The sequence below is a fragment of the Pelophylax lessonae genome, assembly GCF_965119305.1.
Source record: "Pelophylax lessonae genome assembly, chromosome: 4".
NCBI classification, from domain to species: domain Eukaryota; kingdom Metazoa; phylum Chordata; class Amphibia; order Anura; family Ranidae; genus Pelophylax; species Pelophylax lessonae.
Genome location: NC_138771.1, coordinates 291048462 through 291071878, shown reverse-complemented (window position 1 = coordinate 291071878; position 23417 = coordinate 291048462). Strand labels below are relative to the sequence as shown.

Here is a 23417-nt window from a genome sequence, read left to right as displayed (position 1 = left end):
GTATATGTAGCATGTGGAGAGAGACAGCAATAAGTTCAGATTAGGTTTTCACCCTATAACTCAGGATCTGAACATGCAGCTTGTGACCTGTACTGTACAATTAAGAAAAAAATGGTACCTTCTAATATAAACACCTTAATAAACTTTCTTAACCACTCCCAGCCCAAGGACATCATATGATGTCCTGGACTTTGAGAGGAGATATCTGTATGATGCCAGCAGCTACAGGCATCATTCAGGTATCCCATTTTGCAGCCGGAAATTCCCTGCACTGAAAAGAACAATCATAGCAGCAGTTCAGCCGCTTGATCGTTCTTACAGGCGGCAGAGGGACATCCCTCCCTCCTGCCAGTGCTTCTCCAGCTCACCCATGCGATCGGCGAGCTGGAGGAGTCCACCAGTGGCGGAAGTTCACCATAGAGAATACTGAGGACCAGATGGTCCCCGGCAGTTTCTAGGACTCTCGGAGGCCCGAGCGCGACGTTATGACGTCATGTCCGGCCTGGCAGTTGTAAATACTGCCATGGACTCGGCTGAAAAGGCCGAAATCGTTTTTTTTTTTTATCTTAGTCTTTCCAGCCTAAAGGAGAGATGTGGGGTCTTATATACTCCACATCTTTCATAATTAGGACCTGTCATGCTCTATTTTTTACATTCCTTGTAAAAAGAATAAAAGTAATAAAAAACAAAATTTAAAGGGAAAGTGTAAAATATAAAAATAAAATAAACAATACATTTTTTTAAAGCGCCCTCGTCCCCGCATGCAGAAGCGAAGGCATACGAATGTTGCACTCACATATGAAAACCACACATGAGCTATCGCCGCGAACGTTAGAGCGAAATAAACAATTTTAGCCCAGGACTTCCTCTGTAACGCTAAACCGGTAACTATAAAATGTTTTAAATCGTCGCCTATGGAGATTTTTAAAGAGGAAGTAAACTCAGCTATAAAAATCTAACTTTTACAATGTATTAAAAGGACATGCAATATAAATACATTACACATAAAATATTTACATCATAACCATATAAAAATACCTTTATTTCAAAGTGAAACCTTTTCCTTCTTCCTGGTCTCTGCTGCGCCATGTCATCTCCTGGTTTATGCTCCCCCTGTGGCTGTCATTTCCGCCCTTACTGCATTCCTTTGCAAACTCTCTGTGTAATACTGTATTGTGAGGCTGCCGTTTTTTCACTCACTCCCTCCCCCTCCCCATGTGTTCTCTCACTTGTTCACTCCCCCTCCCCTGTCAGATAAGGAAGCAGGAAGCTGGGGAGAAAGGCACACAGCTAATCGCGAGACTTAGCTATGCCGTTTTGAGACATACAGGGAGAGCCAGGCGTGCTGTGGATTGAAAAACACACTGGGCATGCGCCAAAGACGTCATCACATATTACAGGAAGGATTACAGGAAGACTATAGAAGTAAGAAATTTTTTAAAGGCACCTATTGATTGCTTTCTTTAGGCAGATTATAATGAGTTGCAGTGAAAATGGGGAGTTTACAACCTCTTTAAGTACCGAAGTTTGGCGCCATTCCACGAGTGTGCACAATTTTAAAGTGTGACAAATTGAGCATAACTTTAGCGTTTTTTTTTTTTTAATTCATGAAACAGTTTTTTTTCACAAAAAAAAAACAACTTGTTTGAGAAATACCATGTGACATAAAAAGTTGCAACGACCGCCATTTTATTCCCTAGGGTCTCTGCTAAAAAAACATATATCATGTTTGGGGGTTCTGAGTAATTTTCTAGCAAAAAAATGATTTCGGAGAGGAGTGCCAGAATAGGCCAGGTATAGAAGTGATTTAAATATGAATTTAGTAACATAAATAAAAAAAGATAACATTGCAATTATTTTTTTTAAACTAAAACATATTCATATTTTACTGGTTATCTATATTAACCAGTCATTTTTCATTGCTGGTTTACAGAATGAACTGGAGAGACTGACTGTTTGCTATGGCAGCAGAAACAGGACACTTCTGGGGATGTGCATTAAGAGGTCTAATTTTATTTTGCATGAAAGCTAATTTAAACGTTCTGAACCATGCTCCAAAGTCAATGTTCTTTTATAGATAATAATAATAATCCATGTCTTCAGAAAGTTCTTCTGTCAACAACTTTTCAATGTGCACAGTTCTAGATACAGGACTGTAGGCTGTGGAATTTAGGGCAGTAACTGAAAAGGGCTCCCAACACAACAAGTTTAATATCCTACTACGATTAATATTAAACTCTGCAGGGGATCTGTTTTCTTTGCTTCTTGAGACCCTTCAACTGGAAAGTTTATACACAGAGGATGATTTGCCTGCGGACCCAGAAACCCTTACTGCATAGCATATTAAAAGAAAATCCACACAGTCTTTGACAAATATTTCACCCTGATGAAAACATAACACATATTAGTAATGTTTTTCAATATGTGGAATCCTGCTCCCTGCATTCTTACGTGCATTAATATTTTTCAAGAAGGGCACAGAAAAGAAGTTGAGTTGTAAAATTTACAGAAACACGCCTGCTGCGTAATGTTCCTTAAGAGAATAATCTGGTATAACATGCTATGAATACATGTTAAACCCGATGCATACCTTGGAAGAGGACATTTCCCGCTCAGTCTTTCGTCATCTATGTAGCGGTGGAGAATATCTTGGGATCTCTTTAGCAGCACAGACAATGCCATTCTAGAGATGTATCCTTCCTGTGGAGTTGTAACTTTATTGCTGAATGAGAACTGAAGCAGAGTCTCAAAGCACACTTTTGAAAATTCTTCTCGCATCCTAATGTCAATTTCTGCCTCTGCAAAACAAAACTCTAAGGGGTTAGAGGCAAGCAGAAAATAAAATATGTGCCTTACAATTAGAAACAAAAATCAATTACTTTCAGGAGAAGAATAGGAAGTACAAATGAACCACTGTGCAGTGAGATGTACATACAAAAACTGAATTTTTTGTAAAATCTTACCGTAAAATTCCTTTCTCTGAGTCCTCCGACAGTCGCCGCCCCCTCACAAGTCTTCACCAATGGGTATTGACCTTTGCTCCGCAGGAGTAGCGAGGCACAAGATGTGTTAGTAACAAAAGCTTTTAGCATAGACACACCCCTAGGGGCTGTCCCACTAGTCAATACCTCCCTGCACTAGCATTCCCAACTCAGTTTGGTAGCATAGCAGTAAGAGTACACAAAAACCCCAAAAGAGGGGCGGGGGGCGGCGACTGTCGGAGGACTCAGAGAAAGGAATTTTACGGTTAAGATTTTACAAAAATTCAGTTTTCTCTTACGTCCTCCGACAGTCGCCGCCCCCTCACAAGTCTTCACCAATGGGATGTCCCAAAGCAGTGTAGACATGAGGGGTGGGAGACGTAGCCGCAGAAACAGCAACGCAGTACCCACATCAGAGAAAGGAACCTTACGCACAGTTAGAGAACCAGCTGGGCAACAGGAAAGTGCTCAACATGAGCAACAACCCAGGAAAACAAGCAACCCAGGGGTGAAACACCCCCACAGCCAAAGACCCATAAACAAGGGTCCCTATAGCACTGCCGCACAGAGAACTTGCGGCCAAAAGGAGGCATCGGCTGATGCCCAAACACCCATCTTATAAAAAGTGGAGAAGGTGTGCACGGACGACCAAGTCGCAGCCTTGCACACCTGGGCCACCAAGGCCCGAAGCCGGAAGGCCCAAGACGTACTCAGAGATCTGGTAAAGTGCGCCTTAACAGGGAAGGGTGGAACCCGTTCCTGCTAGCATAGGCCAGAACAATGGACTGTCAGATCCATTTGGCAATGGTCGCCACAGACGCCGCCATGCCCTTCCGAGGACCCTCAGGAAGGACAAGGAGGGAATCGGACTCGCGAAAAGAAATAGCGGACGACAGGGGGAACCCTGAGCGTCCTGACAACATCCAAGGAATGCAAAGCAACCCCCTAGGATGCACGGGCTTCGCACAGAGCGAAGGCACGACAATGTCCTCACCAAGGTGAAAGCCAGAGCCACCTTAGGGAGGAAGGACGGGTGAGGTCGCAAGACCACCTTACCCTTGTAAACCACCGAGTAGGGAGAACGGCAGGACAACGCCGCCAACTCTGACACCCTGCGAGCCGAAGCGATCGCCACTAAAAAAGGCAATCTTTTCAGACAGCAGAGACAAACGATATCCCCCTGAAGTTGTCAAAGGGGACACGCTGCAACATGGACAGAACCAAGTCCAAGTCCCACGGAGGTAAGGGCCCCCTCCGAGGAGGGGCCAAAAAACGCATACCTCGAACAAAGGTGTGAATGAGGAATGAGACGCCATAGGGCGCCAAAAAAGAACAGCCAGTGCAGAAACCTGGCCTGTTATCGTGGCCAGCGCCAAAAGCTGGTCCACACCAGTCTGAAGGAAAGCCAACACTCTCGACACCGAGTATGAGCGAGGGGAGAACCCCCTGGACACACACCAGGCAAAGTACGCTTTCCAAGCACGGTAATAAACGTTACCAGACGAGGCTCTTTAGCCGTGAGTAGAGTAGGAATGACCTTAGGGGAGAGACCCCCGTCCACAGGACCTGGCTTCCAACAGCCAGGACGTTACAGCCAGCGACTGTAAAGCAGGAAGGAAGATCGGTCTACGAGACAGAAGGGCTTCCCGCAGTGGCAGGCGCCACGGAGGCACGACAGCCAGATGAACGATGTCCATGTGCCAGGACCGGCGAGGCCAGTCCGGTGCCACAAGAAACACCGCGTGCGGATTTCAGGCCAACCTGTGAAGGAGCCTGGATCGCAACTGAAGTGGAGGAAAGGCATACATCAGACGATACCGAAGCCAAGGTGCCACTAACGCGTCCGAGGCAGCCGCCCGAGGATCGCGCGTGCTTGCCACGAACCTTTCCCCCAGGTTGTTCAGCCGAAACAAATCCACATCCGGGGATCCCCACCTCGCGCACAGCATCTGAAAGATTTCCGGGTACCAATCCCCCTGGTCCAGGGTCTGGCGGCTCAGATAATCAACCTGCCAGTTCCCCACCCCCGGAACGTGAACTGTTGTGAACGCCGGGACGTGAGTCTCGGCCCAGGACAGAATGTCGGTCACTTTTCGGGCCGCTCGGGCACACCTGGTGCCCCCCTGGTGGTCGACGTAAGCCACCGCGGTGACATTGTCCGTCCGTACCCGAACCACACGGCCCTGAAGTCGTTCCGACCACTGGAGAAGGCAAAAGCTGTATCGCTCTCAATTCCAGAATGCTGATCGGAAGGGAGGATCCCTCCTCCGACCAAGTTCCCTGGGCAAACAGGTTGCCCAGAACACCACCCCAGCCCGACAGACTGGCAGCCGTGGTGATCACCGTCCATAGCAATGTACGAAAAGACTTGCACCCCGACACCGCCGGGGACTGGAGCCACCACAGAAGATCTCTTCTGGTTCGGCTCTCAATGAAACCCTCAGATCCCAAGACTGAGGATGCATTTTCCACTTGGCCAGAATCTCCACTTGGAGAGACCGCGTGTGAAACCTGATCAAAGGGAATCGCCTCGAAGGCCGAGACCACTAACCCCAGGCACCGCATACAGGTCCTGAGTGAGAAGGAACGGGTGTCCCGGAGGGACCTGACCTCTTCCTGAAGAGTCCGGAGCTCTTCCTCCGGCAGGAACACTCTAGCATGAGCAGAGTCCAGAACCATTCCCCGATAGGGAAAGCGAAACGAAGGAGACAGCGTCGACTTCGGAACGTTGATGGTCCAACCGAACTCCTGAAGCGCCCATACCGTAGTGGACAGGGCGTTCAGCAGGCTCTGACTGACACTCGATCTTAACAGGAGATAATCCAGAACACCCAAGACCGCAACGCACTGGGCTCTCAACAGGCCCAGAACAGGTGCCAGCACCTTGGTAAGAACCCGTGGAGCCGAAGCGTGACCGAAAAGGTAACGCCACGAACTGGCAATGGTCCTCCGTAATGGCGAACCGAAGGCACCTCTGGCGACCTTCGAAAATGGGGATGCGTAGGCACGCATCCTGCAGGTCGACAAAGGCCAGGAAAACTCCCGAACCTGCACAAAGCGGTTCAGAGCTTACAAGTCCAGGATCGGACGCACTTTGCCCTCCTTACTGGGCACAGTGAGCAAATCGGAGTAAAAACCCCCGAAATCCGTCCCGGTGAGGCACCGGGACCATCACCCCCTGGCCCAGGAGATCCTTCATGAGCCCAGGAGACAGCCGAAGAATTGAGGAAAAAAATCTGTTCGATCTTGTATCTCGTTCGAACGATTTCCTGAACCCACCTGTCCCGAAGCGGGACAGCCAAGGCTGGAGGAAAAAACGCACAAACGTTCCCCCACCCCAGAAGCGGGTGAGGGCGTCCCTTCAGGCAGAATCGGAATGGGGCGCAGAGCCGGCGTAGCCGGACTTTCGCTACCCGCCCAGGGCTCCTTCTGGCCACCTTGGCCTTTCGAAGGTTCTTCCCTTGGACTGCGACTTAAAGGCACGAAAAGGACCCCCGAGAGGGTTCAAATGCGGGGCCCCCGGTCGCCGCGAAAGGACGTGTTCTTCGGATTCCGGGGCAACAGAGTGCTCTTGCCCCCAGTGACTCCATTCACCAGAGTATCCAAAGCCTCGCCAAAAAAGGCAAGACCCAGCATAGGGAAAATCATCCACCGTTTTCCGTGACAATTGGTCAGTCGACCAACTCTTCAGCCAGATCAGTCGACGGTAGGGACCGCGACACTAGACAGGCGTGCAGCGAAAGGGGCCTCATGCAAGGCCGCATCGCAAAAGCACATGACCCCCTGATGGAGCAGGACTACCATAGCCAGCATAGCTGGCGGTGCAGCAGCAGACACAAGGGTGCGCCAGAGCCCCTCAGTCCAGGCGGCCCTCCGTAGGATCCCGGAAAAAACCGGGGTATCCTCAGTGGAAACCAGGGTAACCTCGGTCAACACAGCCCCAGCGTGAACCACCTGGGGTGCCACGCACAAGCGCACCTCCATGGAGGGCGCAACAGGGTAAAGCAGTGTAAAATGACCAGGCACCGTAAAGGGCTTTTTTTTTTTTAAATTGCGCCATTGTTCAATCACAGCGTGATGAAATGCAGCAGGGCAGGGGAAAAACCTGCGCCGACTAGCGGGTTCTATGTATCCTAAAGGATGATCTTTTATGGGAGGGAGCAGCACATCCATGAGCGCAAGCTCTTCAGGCGAGACTGGGGGAGACGTATCAACCCCTTCAACCTCTGCCTCCCCTTCAGACCCCAAAAGGTCCAGAGATGAGCGAGACCCTGAAAAGGGCAAGCCAGTCACAGCAGCCACATCACCATCTAAAACAGAGATAGATAACCTGGCCCGCAACTATGCAGAACATTCAGCCATCCGCACCCCCATCCATGACACCAAAAATGTCACTACAGCGGCCAATCAAGGCACAGCGGGGGTTCAGCAGACCCAGGGTCCCCCACCAGGGCTGGGGGGAACCAGCTATCCTGAAAATCCATGTCAAAAAACAAGTTTGGAATAAAAAGGTACTGGCCCTTTAAGAGCTGCGGCGAGCGCAGCCCACCGCAAAGCCCACAATATGCGCCGATCCCCACAGGGGCAGAAAACAGCTGAATTAGGAAGGATAGCCCAGAAAGGTATGGAGAGATCACCTGCAGAGCTCGCAGAGCGTTGTCACTGATCGCTGTACCAGAGAACGAGGAAGCGAGGTCAGGAAGGCTGAACTATAACACTGCTTCAGGCTCAGGGAAAATGGCTGCCCATAGGAACCAATGGAGGCTTCTAGAAAATGGCCGCCGACATGTGCTCGGATCGAGCGACCCGCCACACACCAAAAATGGCGGCGATCGGCGCCAAAAGCACCGCACTGCAACCCTGTACAAGGTCCAGGGTGAAGCCAACATGTCACTCACAGTGAAAATGGCGGACCGCGCGGCGCTCAGCCGTAGCAGTCGCCGCACACACATGTCTGCACTCAGAACACACAAGGTGACATATGAGAGAGAGGGGTCCCCACCTCACCACAGTGAATAAATATTAACCCCGCAGGGATCACATCAGGGAGCCCACTACACAGACATGAGGGGACACACAGTACAGCAGACTGACACCCCAGACAGAGGCCCCCACATAGAAAAGGTGCTTACCATACCGGATGGCGTGGGGCAGCCTCCACAAACGGAAAACCGCTGTCCTCATATGACAGGGAGTGCCGTAGCCGGGACGCAGGGCACCGCAGCACAAAACCACAGAAAGAGTCCAGTGAGGTAGCCACCTCACAGGCAGCATCCCTGCTGCGAGCAGGGATGGGTCGTTCAGAATGCCAGGGCGAACCATAGCCGAACGCTCAATGGCAGGCTGGGGATCCATCTGACCCTCAGCCCTGGAGACCCAGGGCGGCCAGTCCGAGACCCAGCTCCGCATGAAGTTTCTTCATCCGAAGACCCCTATCTAAAAGCTGGTAAAATAACAGCTAGTAAAGTAAAGAAAAAACACTTTGAAATAAAATCAAAAGAAGGGTAGAAGGCTGAGACTGAAGCCCCAGCACAGGAAAGCCTGCTACTCCTAAGCTAGGCAAGATCAAACTGAGTTGGGAATGCTAGTGCAGGGAGGTATTGACTAGTGGGACAGCCCCTAGGGGTGTGTATATGCTAAAAGCTTTTGTTACTAACAAATCTTGTGCCTAGCTACTCCTGCGGAGCAAAGGTCAATACCCATTGGTGAAGACTTGTGAGGGGGCGGCGACTGTCGGAGGACGTAAGAGAAAAAACATTTTTAAGCTACAGCACCAGCATCTTGGTGAGAAATTATTCCCTGCAAAGGTAAAGGCTTTTACAGAAAAAAGTAATGCTGCAAAGAGTAATGATATGCAGATACTCATAGCATACAGCACATATTTACTTTGGTAATGAGAGTGTTTTTCTATGGCCAGCCATTGACAGTTAGAATTTCAGCCAGTTCAGCAGGAACTGGCCTAGATTTGAACCATGTGTGGGCAGGCTGAAAGTACCAAGTTGATCGATCAATAAACTTGGGTACAACCAGCCTGCTGGATGCTATATCCACTATCAATCACTGTCTTCTCCCAATAGGGTTGGATGATGGGGATCCTGATGTAAGGGGAGACTCTAATGGGGACCCTGATGTAAATGGATATCTCAAGGAAAGGGGGGGGGGGGAAGTCATTAATAAAAAAGTTTAATTTATAAATATTTATATCATGTAGCTCTTGTATTGAAAAGTTTGGAGACCCCTGGTTTAAATGATCATGTATGTAATAGAAAGTAAAGGTGTGTGTAAGTTTATAACTATATTGCTTAATTATAAGTATACTCTAGTATATTGCAGAGTATTCACTATAACCACATGCACTTAGAATGTATGAATTAAACGACTTATGCAATATACCCGTGCATTTAAAACAGCTTACTTTAAAAAAAAAATGTATTATTAAGAAACACAAAAAAATTAAAACTTAAAGCTTTTTAGGTGAGTTTGTAAAGTCAATGATGGCCTGACTGAATGTTCTGATGAATGATTTTTCGGAAATACATACAAACAGTAAGAAATTCTAATGTTAGTGTTAGAGCCCCGGTCTGTTATGTAGGAGGGCAGAAACACATTCCTTGCTCTCATAAAAAAAGCCTTATAAAAAAAGAAAAGCTAGCCACTAAATAGTTTCAAACCTGTTCAAACAGTTGAAAGAAAAAAAAAACCTAAAATAATAGTGATCACAAACCAGAATAGCTTCCTTTCTAAGGCAGTACACCAGTTAAACAGATGCAGTGGCAAAGATAACTATTTGATGCCCTGCAGATTTTGTAAGTTTGCCCATTTACAAGGAGATTAAGGGTCTATAATTTTTATCATACGTTTATTTTAAAAGATAGACAGAATATCAACCAAAAATCCAGAAAAAACACAAAACAAATGTTTTAAATTGAGATGCAGTTCAGTGTGTAAAATAAGTATTTGATCCCCAAGCAAAACATGACCTGGAGGAGAAACCCTTGTTGGCAAGCACAGAGTTAAGAGGTTTCTTGTAGTTGGTTACCAGGTTTGCACACATCTCAGGAGGGATTTTGGTTAACTCTTCTTTACAGATCTTCTCTAAATCCTTAAGGTTTCTTGGCTGTTGCTTGGCAACTCAAAGTTTTAGCTCCCCCCATAAATTTTTCTATAGAACTAAGGTCTGCAGGCTGGCAAGGCCACTCCATGAACTTAATGTGCTTCTTCTTGAGCCACTCCTTTGTTACCTTGGTGGTATGTTTTGGGTCATTGTCATGATGGAAGATCCACCTATGACCCATCTTCAGTGTTCTGGCTGAGGGAAGAAGGTTCTCAATCAAGATTAAAATACATGGTCCCATCCATTCTCCCCTCAATGCGGCAAAGTCAGCCTGTACCTTTACCAGAGAAACAACCCCAAAACAGAATGTTTCCATCTCTGTTCTTGACTGTAGGGATGGTGTTCTTAGGGTCATAGTCAGCATGTTTCTTCCTCCAAACATGGCAAGTCGAGTTAATGCCAAAGAGCTCAATTTTGGACTCATCTGACCACAGCACTTTTTCCCAAGTCTTCTCTGAATCATTTAGATGCTCATTGGCAAGATGGGCCTGTACATGTGCCTTCTTGAGTAGGGGGACCTTATGGGCGCTGCAGGACTTCAAACCATGGAGGCAAATTATGTTTGAAGACTGAGGCCCCAACTGTCTTGAGATCATTCACAAGCTCCTTCCGTGTAGTTCTGGGCTGATCCCTCACTTGTCTCATGATCATCCTTACCCTATGAGGCAAACCTTGCATGGAGCTCCAGACCGAGGGTGATTGATGGTTATTTTTACATTTTTTCCATTTGCGAATAATCACTCCAACAGTTGTCTCCTTATCAAGCTTCGTGCTGATGGCCAATTCCCACCTTGTGCAGGTCTACAATCTTGTCCCTGATGTCCTTTCACAGCTCTTTGTGCTTGCCCATGATGGCGAAGATTGAATGGAAGAAAGACATTCTGTGTCTTTTATACACATAAGTTGTCGTTAGAAGCACCTTCTTATAATTGAAAGGACTAATCTGTGTACTACATGAGCCAGCAGAAAAGGAAGGCAGCGCGAACCAGGTATTGGTATTATCAAAGTACTATGTACAAACCCGATGGATATAAAAACATTTATTGGAAAGTCAATGTTTTAAAATATATGAAATATCAATAAAAGTTGAATACAATCAATGCTGTACCATACCAATTCCAGGTGGTGATAGGTGAATGACTGTAGGTCCACTAGGGTGGGTTAGTACGAACCCTGGGGTGAGCTGAAGTTGTCGTGTTTTTTCTGGATTTTTGGTTGATATTCTGTCTCTATCATTTAAAATACACCTATGATAACAATTATAGACCCTTCATTTCTTTGTAAGTGGGCAAACTTACAAAATATGCACTGTATCAAATAATTGTTTTCACTACTGTACATAAACCAAATGCAGTTTTTTTGCACAAATAACTTATGTAACTTTGATTAACCGCATGATAGGTTTACTGAAAGGCTTAATTTTCAATTGTGACTGGAGTGTACCTTTTATTTTCAAACGTAATACATTGAACAGCAGAAAAAGTGGCTGCACTAGAGGAAATAACTAAACCCCCACCTAACAGCATGATGCAACAACCACAACCCTTATCTATTGAATCAAGCAGAAAATATGCATGACGTGGGTTAACTGTCATCAGGTAACAATGAACTCCTGACACTTTCCTTGGAAATGGGCTCGGACAACCAATGCTTTCAGGAGGCAGGGTGTTCCGCTCATACTGTAAGATCTATTAGAGAAACAGTCTGGGATTTTAGCTTCTACCCAAATTTAATTATAAACAAAGTTAATTTTTAATCAAAAAAGAAATGCAGTGTGCAAAACCGAGAGGAAAGCAGCCCCAAGGCTAATCATGTTCTCCAGGTTTAAAGCAAACTTGAATCGGCAGACATGCAGAAAGAGTAAATGCTGACTTCTCTTTCTGCCTGTTGTCTGGTTGCAAAACTGATCAACTGCAGATCAGAAGTTCTGACTATTTGTTACTTCAGACAATGAACAATTGTACCAGGCATTGATTTTTAAATGTAGTCATAAGCAGCCAGGCACCCAGCATATTTAGACAAAGGTCAGAAAAAAAATGAGCATTATTGTGCTATTCGGATTTATGTAACTGATCCATCTTTCAATATATATTTTTTAAAGGCACAAATTCCACTATTATTACCTAATGGGAAAAAATAAAGCTGAACGGCAATGCATATAGTTTTTTTTTTTCTCTGCCACACATTCTTTTATTGAAAGAGGTCTCCTGCAAATGTCTGCAGTAATGTACAATTTATCAGTCGCCCTTTCAGATCCCACTGCTGTAAACAGCTTCTGACAGGCTGTGCAAGGAGCCCTGTGTCTCTGGAACCATAGGTGCTAGGAATACGAGTCCCAAATTTTGACCAGTGGTGGGGTAGGACTTCAGGTACCCACACTCCAAATTGGGGTCTCTTTGACCCCAGATCGCTGAGCTACGACTCTCGATATTTTTTTTTTTTTTTTTATGTCAATGGCTGGTGAGGCCCTGCCTTCCCTGACTGCACGTCCCGTACTTTGCAGGTGAGAAATTCTAAGATAATATATCTGGTATGAACAAGGTGTGCAGCGCTTAATATAGCAAGAAAAGGGTCAATAGGACCACAAAAAAATTAGACACAAAATAGAATGAACACCATTAAAACCAGTAATGATTTAAAAAGTACTAAATCATAAAAAGTCCATAAAAATAAACCCCTCAAGAACGATCCCGTTCACCGTGTGCTGATTATGATGACAGAACCTCCACCAATCACCAATTAGTGTGGCCGCTTACCAGATTGTGTAGATCCCCACTACAGAGATCCACACCAGCTCCAATAATAGTTGTCTCAGACACGGTTATCAGCTGAATGGGCATTGAATCCTGATACCAGAACCGTACATAATCCAGAGATGATAGCCAGACCGATTAGTGTACACCCTCAAAGTTGGTTTCACCAAGGCAGGTATAACATGGGGTTAGCAAAGATAAACAAAAAGAAACTCCTCATGGTGAAGTATGCTGCAACACGTTAATTTAATGTATTAAAAAATATATTACACTCACATTTTTACAAAAGCAAGATGCGCATAGATTGTGTCCTGCAGAGGTGTTCCCTTTTGAACTGTGTGGAAGTGGATAGCCGAAACTCCAAATCAAGCCAATGCATCGGGGAGATGCACGAGATGAGTGTGGTGCCGGCAGGTCAAGAGAGGGAGCATGCCTGTTCCAGGTCGACAAGATGTTGTGTTGATGATTACTTGAATGAAATTGTGAAAATGATACAGCCTCATGAGGCCTAGAACGCTCATGGAGAATCTTATTGTGTGAGATTCTTTGATCTCAGTTTTCATGCGTGGGTGCTGAGAGAAATAATTTTCTTTTCTAGAAGGAAAATCTTTGCTAGGAGTATGTCCAGGACAAGACACAAGTATTCAAAAGTGAATAGAAGGCTGGAGAGCAGATATTTTGGAAATGATCAACCATCTAAAAAAATGGAGCATCTGTGTTGTCCTGAGAATGTTCTCTGACAGCTGGATGGGAGATGAATCCTTCAAGAGAAGGTTGTCTAGATAGCCTGTTACCTGGACTGATCTGAGTTCAGTAAACAGAGCAGTGCAACAAACTGGAAGTGATTCTATGCAACTACAAAGCGCAGAAAGTGCTGAAAAGCTGGATAAAAGAACACGCAGTTAGGTACCTTGGATGTCTATTGATGCCTTCTATTCCCCTTGTCTCAGAGAGGCAATCACTGATCTTTCATATTCCATGCAAAATTTTGAAACATGAAAGTATTCGTTATGGGATTTTAAATACAAAATAGGAAAAAAAGAAACTCGTTGGGCTTTGGTACCGTAAACAGTTTTGAATAGAATCCTTCCAACCTGTCTTGGACATACTGAAACAACTACTTGCTAAGACAATGGATGGTTCAGAGCATTTTGCAAATCTGACTGTCCTAAGGCAGTTTTTTGTTTGATTTGAGAGAAGATAGCAGTGAAACAGTAGGATTTTAAACTATTTTGTAGCATTTTGAGACCAACGATTGAACCCACAGTCCTGTCCCATCTGTAACTCAGAGAGAAGCAAAATGTAACAGAAACATCCCCCTACTCTTAGGAGTGAGGGTGCCCTTTCATTGGGAAGAGGGTTTTGGGAAAGACTTTTGCCAAAAGGAAGGGATGAGTTTAGGTTTTAAAACCTGGGTGAAGTCGTTAGGTGTTTTGCAGGTTTCTTTGTACCCAAAGGGGCATTGTGAAATTGTTTTAGTCCTCTTCATCCCCTTCTGTGTCTGCCTCAGGGGCAGGCATATCATGATCTAACTCCAGTAAAGAAATTGGAGTAAAAAAGACGTGAGGTTTTTGAGCCCTGGGCAAAGATGGCTGTATTAAGGTTGTTATTTGTCCAAGGAATTGTGACATATAAGCTGAAAATTTTGCTTTTGTTAAATAGACCACTTTTTGTATACCTTAAGTAGAGCTAGAATCCAATACAGAAACCCATGGTAGAACCAGTTCCTGTACCAGTGAAAGGGACACATCATCACTCTGTAGTTTTGCAATGGCTCCCTTCAGCCTTGTCTGCGCCAAAGCTCCGTGTGAAGGTAAAACCCTATGGGGGTAATCACAGATTAGGGTATTTGTGTATGGAGTAAACATGTCCAGAAGGAGTAGGCAGCAACCCATGTTTACACTGTCCTGTAGCACATCCTTGTGGCGAAAGGGCGGGCAAAATCTCCTGATGACCTTATAAGGGTTCTAGGTGGAAGTGGCGGTAAATTGTGAAATGCGTGGTGTGATGTAACACCTGGTCACCCACCTGAGACTAATCTCTGTGTGAGAGTGAGTTTTCATGGAAAATTTAAAAATATATACCATAGTGAATAAAACTCAAATATCGTCCTGCCCACAATGCTGGACTGTATCTAAAATCCAGGCTTAGCCCTTTATGGTGTGCATACTCTCAAAGGGGTCTTCAGGGACTGGGTTCCATAGCAGCATGGTGCTATACAGGATCTGGGCCATGTTCCTGACTACATGTGTCACACTAAGTGCCAAGATGGACTCCCATGTTCTGATCCAGATGCATCCAGTCAATTTTTGGTATAAGAAGGCAGTGAGGAGTTACATAGTTTGAGAGGTTGAAAAAAAGACATCAGTCCATCCAGTTCAACCTATGGTGTGTGTGTGTGTGTTTTCTGTTAACCGTACATTGTATACCCCCTAGGAGTTGATTTAGGAAATTGAAGATGAAATAATAAAATAAAAATGGTTATGTACGGGCAATTTTCTCTGTGAAGAAGAGGTCAGTCATGTTAAGACACTAGCAAAAACTAAGGAATCACATAGTGGGGTAGAGTCATAGGTGACGCGCCCAGTGGGCGTGTCCTCAAAATCTTTGCCAGTGTCCAATCACCTGAAAGTACGAGCCTATAAGCCAGGGTCTATGAATACTTAGCCTGTGTCCTATACTGTACGAATAAAATAAAGTTCTTGATCACCAAAAGGAACTGGAGACTCCCTGGGCTAACACTCTGCAGTGTTATTTCTTAAAATATTATTAGAAAGTTATATTTTGGCATTTAGAAACACATATGACCCTTAAAGCAATGTAGCTAGAGCCAGTTTCTGTGGATGAAAACTTCACACTGTCACCCATTTTCCTCCAGGCATAAAGATCGTCCCTGAGTCTTTTGCCTTGACCTTAAAGTGAATAGGTTTCCTATATAGAACATTTATGTATTACAAGTTAATGATGTCTTCCCCCAAACTGTTCCAAGGATAAAAATAAAAGAATGAGTTCACTTTCCTCATAAGTGTTGTCCTCTATACTTCTTATTAATTTAGGTACCCTACTCTGCACTCTTTAGTTCCACAACATCCTTTTTCTGAACTGAAGCCTAAAATTGAACTGCATTTTTAAGAAAAGGTCCTACTAATGCTTTGTATAAAAAGGTCTTTCTGAACTTTATGTCATCTGTTTTAACATAATGCTCTTCAATCCACTACAGATCCCATTTGTGTTTGGAAACCCAAGCAAAATAGCAAATTATTGTATAAATGGCATTTCTTGCAAAAGCTGGTTGCCATTAAGAAAAAAGGAAAGTATTTAATAACAGCATGATCTCCCCATACAAGTCAGTCAATTATTAAACTGTTCAAACGTATTTCGAGGTATGAAAATCTGGCACTGTAAGACGATATTATCTCTTAGAAGGAATGCAAGGAAGGAAGGTTGAGTCTATTCGTGTGGAATTGTATGTGAATTCTCACAGAGCAGACAGTTTATACCACCACACAGAAACATAACTCATAATAAGCACGGAATACAAACATCCTTTTCACGGTCTTGTTTGGGTAACAGGAACTGCACGAACACAGAGCAAGATTCCAAAGAAACCAAAAGTTGGAATTGCTTTGCAGATCTTATGTCTGTTTTATTTATGTTTTGTGGTCTTTAACTTCTAGACTGATGCAGTGATAGACAAAGCTAAAGTCTTTTTACTGAAAGTAAAAACGAGGCCTCCAACTTTACACGATTTCTTTATACACAACAAGAAAACCTTGTTAGTGTTCTGAATCATCTTCACTGTCCTGTCACTATCAACTGGATAGCTGACAAAGCTTGCTTTATTTACAGTAGCAGAGAAAGGTGAGGTTTCTGGCCTAGCTAGGCTAGACACAAATTAGTATATTGTAGATAACACTGGTGGTAAAGGTTTTGATTATTGCTACTATTACAACTTGTCTTTAATAATTAAAAACAAGCCTAAACACGGTCTTACAAGGGTTTGTAGTTGGCTTCATTTTGGGTGGAGTGATGTGAGGCTTGATTTATTTACTGTCTGGAAGCCTGGTGGGGAGATTTCTGCAGTAAAATGCATTGACCCCAGCTGATAAAGCAGGCTTCTGTTGCCTACCAGCCTCAAATTTCCCAATATAGTCCGCTAGACCAGGGGGTCTCTAAACTTTCAAAACAAAGGGCCAGTTTACTGTCCTTCAGACTTCAGGGAGGCCGGATTGTGGCCAATGGGAATAAAAATTCAAGTTAGACTTACCGGTAACTTGTTTTCCAATAGTCTTTCAGGACAGCACCTTAGAGAGATGGCTCCTCCCTCTCCTCATCAGGAAACACCCCATCCACCAGAATTTAAAAGGAGGCTTCTCCCACCATTCGTCAGTTTGTAGAAGAGTACCTCCGGCCCATGCTGGAACACATAAACAGATATGGTTAATCACAGCAATACATTTTATACAATAGGGCGGGATCCTCCTGCTGTCCTGAAAGACTATTGGAAAACAAGTTACCGGTAAGTCTAACTTGAATTTTCCCTAAAACGTCTTTCAGGACAGCACCTTAGAGAGGATTATCGAGACTTACTCAATTTAGGGAGGGACCACAGCTTGCAGGACCTTTCTGCCAAAAGCCTGATCTTCAGCTGCCAAAAGGTCCAACCTATAGTGTCTTGCAAATGTAAAGTAGCTTGACCACGTAGCCGCTTTGCAGATTTGATCTGGAGTGGCACCAGCTTTCTCTGCCCATGTAGTGGCTAACGCTCTAGTAGAGTGAGCTCTGATCCCCTGCGGGGGAGACAATTTCATTTGGGAGTAAGCCTCTGAAATAGTGGATCTGAGCCATCTGGCTATTGATCCTTTTGATGCCTGGCGACCTTTTTTGTTGCCAGAGATAAGAACAAAAAAAAAGTTTGATGATCTAAACTCTTTAGTAACCTCCAAGTAGTGTATAAGAACCCTTCTTACATCTAGGTAGTGAAAGCTTTCTTCCTTATCTCCTGATGGATTAGGACAGAAGGTAGGTAACACAATTTCTTGTGATCGGTTTCTCGTTGAAGCTACTTTTGGGAGAAACCCTGGATCCGTCTTGAGAATTATCCTATCTGGATATATGGACAAGAAAGGTTCGATAGCTGATAAAGCATGTAATTCACTGATTCTTCTTGCTGATGTTATTACCACCAAGAAGACTGTCTTGAGGGTAAGGTTTTTTAGTGTAACCGTTTCTAGTGGTTCAAAAGGTTCCTTTGTGAAGGCCTGAAGGACCACCGACAAGTCCCATTTGGGGAAGCTTTTGATAGGCACTGGTCTGGAGCGGGTAAGGGCCCTGAAGAATCTGATGATTAAAGATTCTGAAGAAATGGGCCTTTCCAAGAATACCCCCAGGGCTGTAACTTGTACCTTGAGGGTACTTACTGCCAAACCTTTTCCTGCGCCCTCCTGTAGGAACTCCAAAATTGAAGTAATACTGTCCAATTTTTGATCTTTCGATTCACACCAGGTATTATATGTCTTCCAAACTTTTGCATATATATTCCTTGTGACTTTTTTCCTACTGGAAAGTAGAGTAGCAATTAATGCGTCTGAAAATCCTTTCCTTTTCAGCAGTTGCTCCTCAGATACCAGGCGGCGAGCTTTAGCTTTTCCACTTCTGGATGATAGACTGGACCTTGAAGCAGTAGGTCTTGACGAAGAGGGAGCTGAAAAGCAGGTTTGACTGATAGTTGAAGGACAGTCGAAAACCAAACCCTTTTGGGCCAATAAGGAGTGATCAGGATCACTGAGGCTCTTTCCATTTGGATTTTTCTCAATACCAACGGAATGAGCTGGAAGGGGGGGAAGGCATACCCCAACCTGAACCTCCAGGGATGTGCCAGGGAATCTACTCCCAGAGAGTTGTCGTTTCTGTGGAGTGAGAAGTAAAGTGGAAGTTTTGCGTTTTCTTTCGTTGCAAACAGATCCACCTCTGGCTTTCCCCAAGTCTTGGTTATCAACATAAAGACTTCTGGGTTCAAGCTCCATTCTGCTTCTCGGATCTTCTGCCTGCTTAAATAATCCGCCACACTGTTTAGTGTACCTTTTAGGTGGATTGCTGACAAGGAAAGTAACTGACTTTCCGCCCATTGCAGAATTTCCGTTGCCAAAAGCTGTAGGGTTTTGCTTCTTGTGCCCCCTTGCTTGTTTAGATATGCCACTGTAGTGGCATTGTCCGAAAGGACTTGAACATGAGTCCCCTGAAGATTTTGAGAGAAGGCAGCTAGGGCTAGGCCGACTGCCTTCAACTCCTTCCAATTTGAGGATTTCCTTGTCTCGGTGTGAGACCAAACCCCCTGTGCCAGGTTTTGGTTCCAGTGGGCTCCCCACCCCCATCTGCTGGCATCCGTTGTTAACCTCTGGTCTGTTGGGAAGGACCAGGCCAATCCCTGGGACAAGGTTATCTGATTTCTCCACCACCAAAGGGACCTCTTGACCTTGGTGGGGATCATTACCTTTAAGTCCAAAGTCTCTGGATTGTGATCCCAGATTCTGAGGAGGAAATATTGGAGTGGTCGAAAATGAAGCCTCGCCCATTGGACGGCTGGAATTGATGCAGTCAGATTTCCAAGGACTGACATGATCTCTCTGATCGACCACCACTGATTTGTTTGTAGCCTTGCTACCAAATTTTGTATTTTGACCTGTTTGTCTTCTGGTAGGAAGATTCTTTGTTCCACAGAGCATATCTGAAACCCTAGGAACTGAACCCGTTGAGCCGGTGTGAGATTTGATTTCTTGATATTTACTATCCATCCCAGAGACTCTAGATGACCTCTTGCCTTGTGCAGGTCCTCTTGAAGTTTTTCCTTTGACGGGGCAAAGAAAAGCAGGTCGTCCAGGTAGGGCACCACAGAGATTCCCTGAAGGCGGAGGGGGGCTAAACACTCTGCCATAACCTTCGTGAAAATACGAGGGGAGGATGATAGCCCGAAAGGGAGTGCTTTGAATTGGATGTGAAGCATTTCCTTTCCCAGATTTACCGCCAACCTTAGGAATTTCTGTGAGCGAGGGGCAATAGGGATATGTAGGTAAGCATCCCTTAAATCGATTGATGCCATGAAGCATCCTTTTGTTAACAGGGTTCTGACTGTAAGAATTGAGTCCATTCGAAACTTTTTGTACAGAACTGACCTGTTTAGTGGTTTCAGATTCAATATAAGACGAAAATCCCCCGATGGTTTCTTTATCAAAAATATGTGGGAATAAAATCCCTAATGTTGTTCCTCCACTGGTACTGGACAGACAACTCCCTGTCGCCTCAGGTCCTTTAGCAGGTCCATCATAGCCAGGGCTTTTTCTGCATCTCTTGGGAGGCTTGTGACAAAGAACCTTTCGGGTGGCGTCTCTGCAAACTCTATGTTGTAGCCTTGTGACAGCATATCCAGAATGTATTGACTTTCTGTCATGGCTGCCCAATAGGGGAGGAATTCCCTCAATCTTCCTCCCACCGGCAATGCTTTGTCATTGTGTTTTGTTGGTTGACACAGGAGGATGGAAGAGAACACCTCCTTTCCCTTTGGGTTTTTGTGTCGACCAGTTTCTTCTTTTCTCCTGGGGTCTGCTATTTTGCTGAGCTTTTTGAGGTCGAAAAAGCTTCTTTGCTGCCTGTTTCTTCTTCACAGGAAAAGACTTCTTTTTGTCCGCTGTTCTATCTAGAACAGAGTCTAGCCCAGGCCCGAATAGTAGATCCCCTTGAAAAGGAAGTCCACACAGCTTATTTTTAGAAGCCGTATCTCCAGGCCATGTCTTTAACCAAAGAGACCTTCTGGCTGAGTTGGATAAAGCTGCAGATCTTGCTGTCATCTTCACTGACTCTGCTGAAGCGTCAGCAATGAAGGCTATGGCCGTGGAGAGCGTGGAGAAGGAATCTAAAATTTCCTGTTTAGGTGAATCTGCTGTGATGTGTGCTTTTAGCTGGCTAAGCCAGTATTCCAGATTCCTGGACACACAGGTTACTGCCATGGCAGGTTTCAGATTCCCCATGATGGTTTGCCAGGATCTCTTAAGTTGCTGGTCCATCTTCTTATCCATGGGATCCCTCAGGACTCCCATGTCTTCAAATGCTAGGTCTGTTGACCTAGAAACCTGGGAGAAGGCTGCATCAATCTTTGGCATCTTATTCCAGGGAGCTCCTGGGTCCTCATCAAAAGGAAATCGCCTTTTAAAGGCTTTAGGGAAAAAGGTTTTCTTTTCCGGGTCAGTCCACTCATGTTTTATTGCATCTGAGATGGTCTGATGTACTGGAAAGATACGGCCCTTAGGCTCTTCCAAGCCTGCATACATTTTATCATGCAGGGACAGTTCCTTCTTATCCTCTTCTAGACCCAGGGTGATGTAAACTGCCCTCAGAAGACCATCTACTTGCTCTAAGGATAGTTTGTATTTAGTGGGCCTACTTTGTGCCCCTCCCTCCTCTTCTTCCTCTGAATCCTCTTTGGAATGTGAGGGGGAATGATCTCCTTGGGTGGAAGGAACCCCTTCTGTCCCCACCGAAGGAACCAATTGTGAACCCTGAGAGGACAGTGAGGCTGATGGCTGACTCAGGGCAGGATCCTGCAGGGATGACCGAAAGGATTGGATGGTAGCATCCAATTCCTTCCTCACAGATGCGACTAAGTCGCCACAAACTGCCGATGCTTCTTCTTTGACTAGTGCATCGATACACCCCTGGCAAAGTGTCTTTTTCCAGCTTTCGGACAACTTTGCTTTACATGAAGGACACTTTCTCTTGAAACCAGTTTCAGAGCTTTTAGCCTGGAAGACATGAAATGGGAAAACATACACATGCTTCTTAAGAGTCAGCCTGATTCTCAGGGCCACCAAAGGTGCACAGGAAGACATTTTAAGGGAAGTCCCATGTGCCCTGACAGGCCCCCAGCCACCGGGGGGAAAGTAAAAGGGATGGAGAGAGACCCCACAGTAAGATAGGCCATAATAAAGATACCCCTTACCTGGGCCTTACTGGTGCCTGTGCCTGTCCCACTCGCTGATGAAGCTTCCATCACTTGGCAGCGGTATCACCCGTGGCTTCGGTACCGGTTCCGGAGACCAAAGCGCACCTGCACTGGACCGGATCCGGAATAAGGCACCAGCTTGCTCCTCCCTTCTTCCTCTGCGTCCGGCGGAAATGACGCCATACGCCCCCTGCAGAACGCTGCCCTTTCCGGAACCTCACTTCCGGTCCGGACGAGTGTCACTCGATCCGGAGAAATGGCGGCAAATTTGAAAAAGGCGGCGGAAGTCTAAGAAAAATCGTTCCGCTCCTCCAAGATGCCTTCCCAGGGCTGTGCTCTGCGGGGTCCTGACTCAGCCTAGAGCACTGAAGAGGAAGAAGGAGCCCATGCACTGCAGTCGGTCGCGTGAATGGGAGAAGCAATCGTCTCCAAAAAAGGGTAGGTGGACGTAGGAAGCCCGGTCTCTCAGGATAGCACCTTGAGAGCCCAGCTCCCCACAGAGGTGTTCCTCGGCCGGAGGAAACACAAAAACTGACGAATGGTGGGAGAAGCCTCCTTTTAAATTCTGGTGGATGGGGTGTTTCCTGATGAGGAGAGGGAGGAGCCATCTCTCTAAGGTGCTGTCCTGAAAGACGTTTTAGGGAAAATTGTCCTGGCATCAGTGGGAGTATAAAATGCATCTTTAGTGTCCATGGTAAGACTATTGCAAATCACTTGTATCAGTAAGAGGAATAGTGTGCCATTATTTGTGTCAGTGGCAGGAATAGTACACATTATTAGTATTTGCTAAAAGTATAGTGCCCAATCAATGGTGTCAGTGGCAGGAATTGTGCCCATCATTGGTATAATTCGCAGGAATAGGGCCCATCATTGGTATCAGTGGAAAGTATAGTGCCTTATAACTGGTGTCAGTGGGAGGAATAGTGACCCATCATTGGTACCAGTGGGAGGAATAGTGTCCGATCTCTGGCGTCAGTGGGAGGAATAGTGACCCATCATTGGAATCATTAGGAGGAATAGTGTCCCATTATTAGTGTCAGTTGGAGGAATAGTGCCCCATTCTTTGAGTTAATGGGAGAAATAGTGCCCTGTTGTTGATGTCAGTAGCAGGAATTATGTCCCATTGTTGGTGTCAGTGGGAGGAATAGTATCTTGTATCAGTGGGAAAAAAGTGCTCCAAGGGCCGGATAAAGGCAAGCAAAGGTCCGCATTCGGCCCCCAGGCCACAGTTTAGAGACCACTGCTGTAGACTATAGGCATAGAGAAAGTGGATATGTAATAGGCAGCCCTCAGCTAGACTTGCATGTGTCAAGGCTGTGCCAGGGGTGTGAATAGAACCCTCACGAGAGGACCCAAGTAGCAGGAAAGACTGACGAAGGCCTATCACCTAAAATGGAGTAAGCTGTTTGAGGTGGCATTGCATTTTACCACTTCAGCTTTGGGAGGTTTACCCCCTCCCTTTATGGCCAGGCCATTTTTTGCGATATGGCAATGCTTTAACTGACAATTGTGCGGCCATGCGATGCTATACCCAAATAAAATGTAATTTTGTCCCACAAACAGAGCGTTATTTT

At 45.5% G+C, this 23417-nt stretch overlaps 1 protein-coding gene across 2 annotated transcripts in view; it reads right to left on the bottom strand.

The window, feature by feature from the left end:
* The window catches only part of MON2 (MON2 homolog, regulator of endosome-to-Golgi trafficking), a 271194-nt gene that overhangs the window by 29776 nt on the left and 218001 nt on the right, over positions 1-23417 (bottom strand). For both annotated transcript variants that reach the window (XM_082256725.1, XM_082256726.1), the window contains one exon: positions 2591-2798. In XM_082256725.1, the coding sequence (XP_082112851.1) occupies positions 2591-2798 (208 nt within the window). The remainder of the gene's footprint in view (positions 1-2590; positions 2799-23417) is intronic.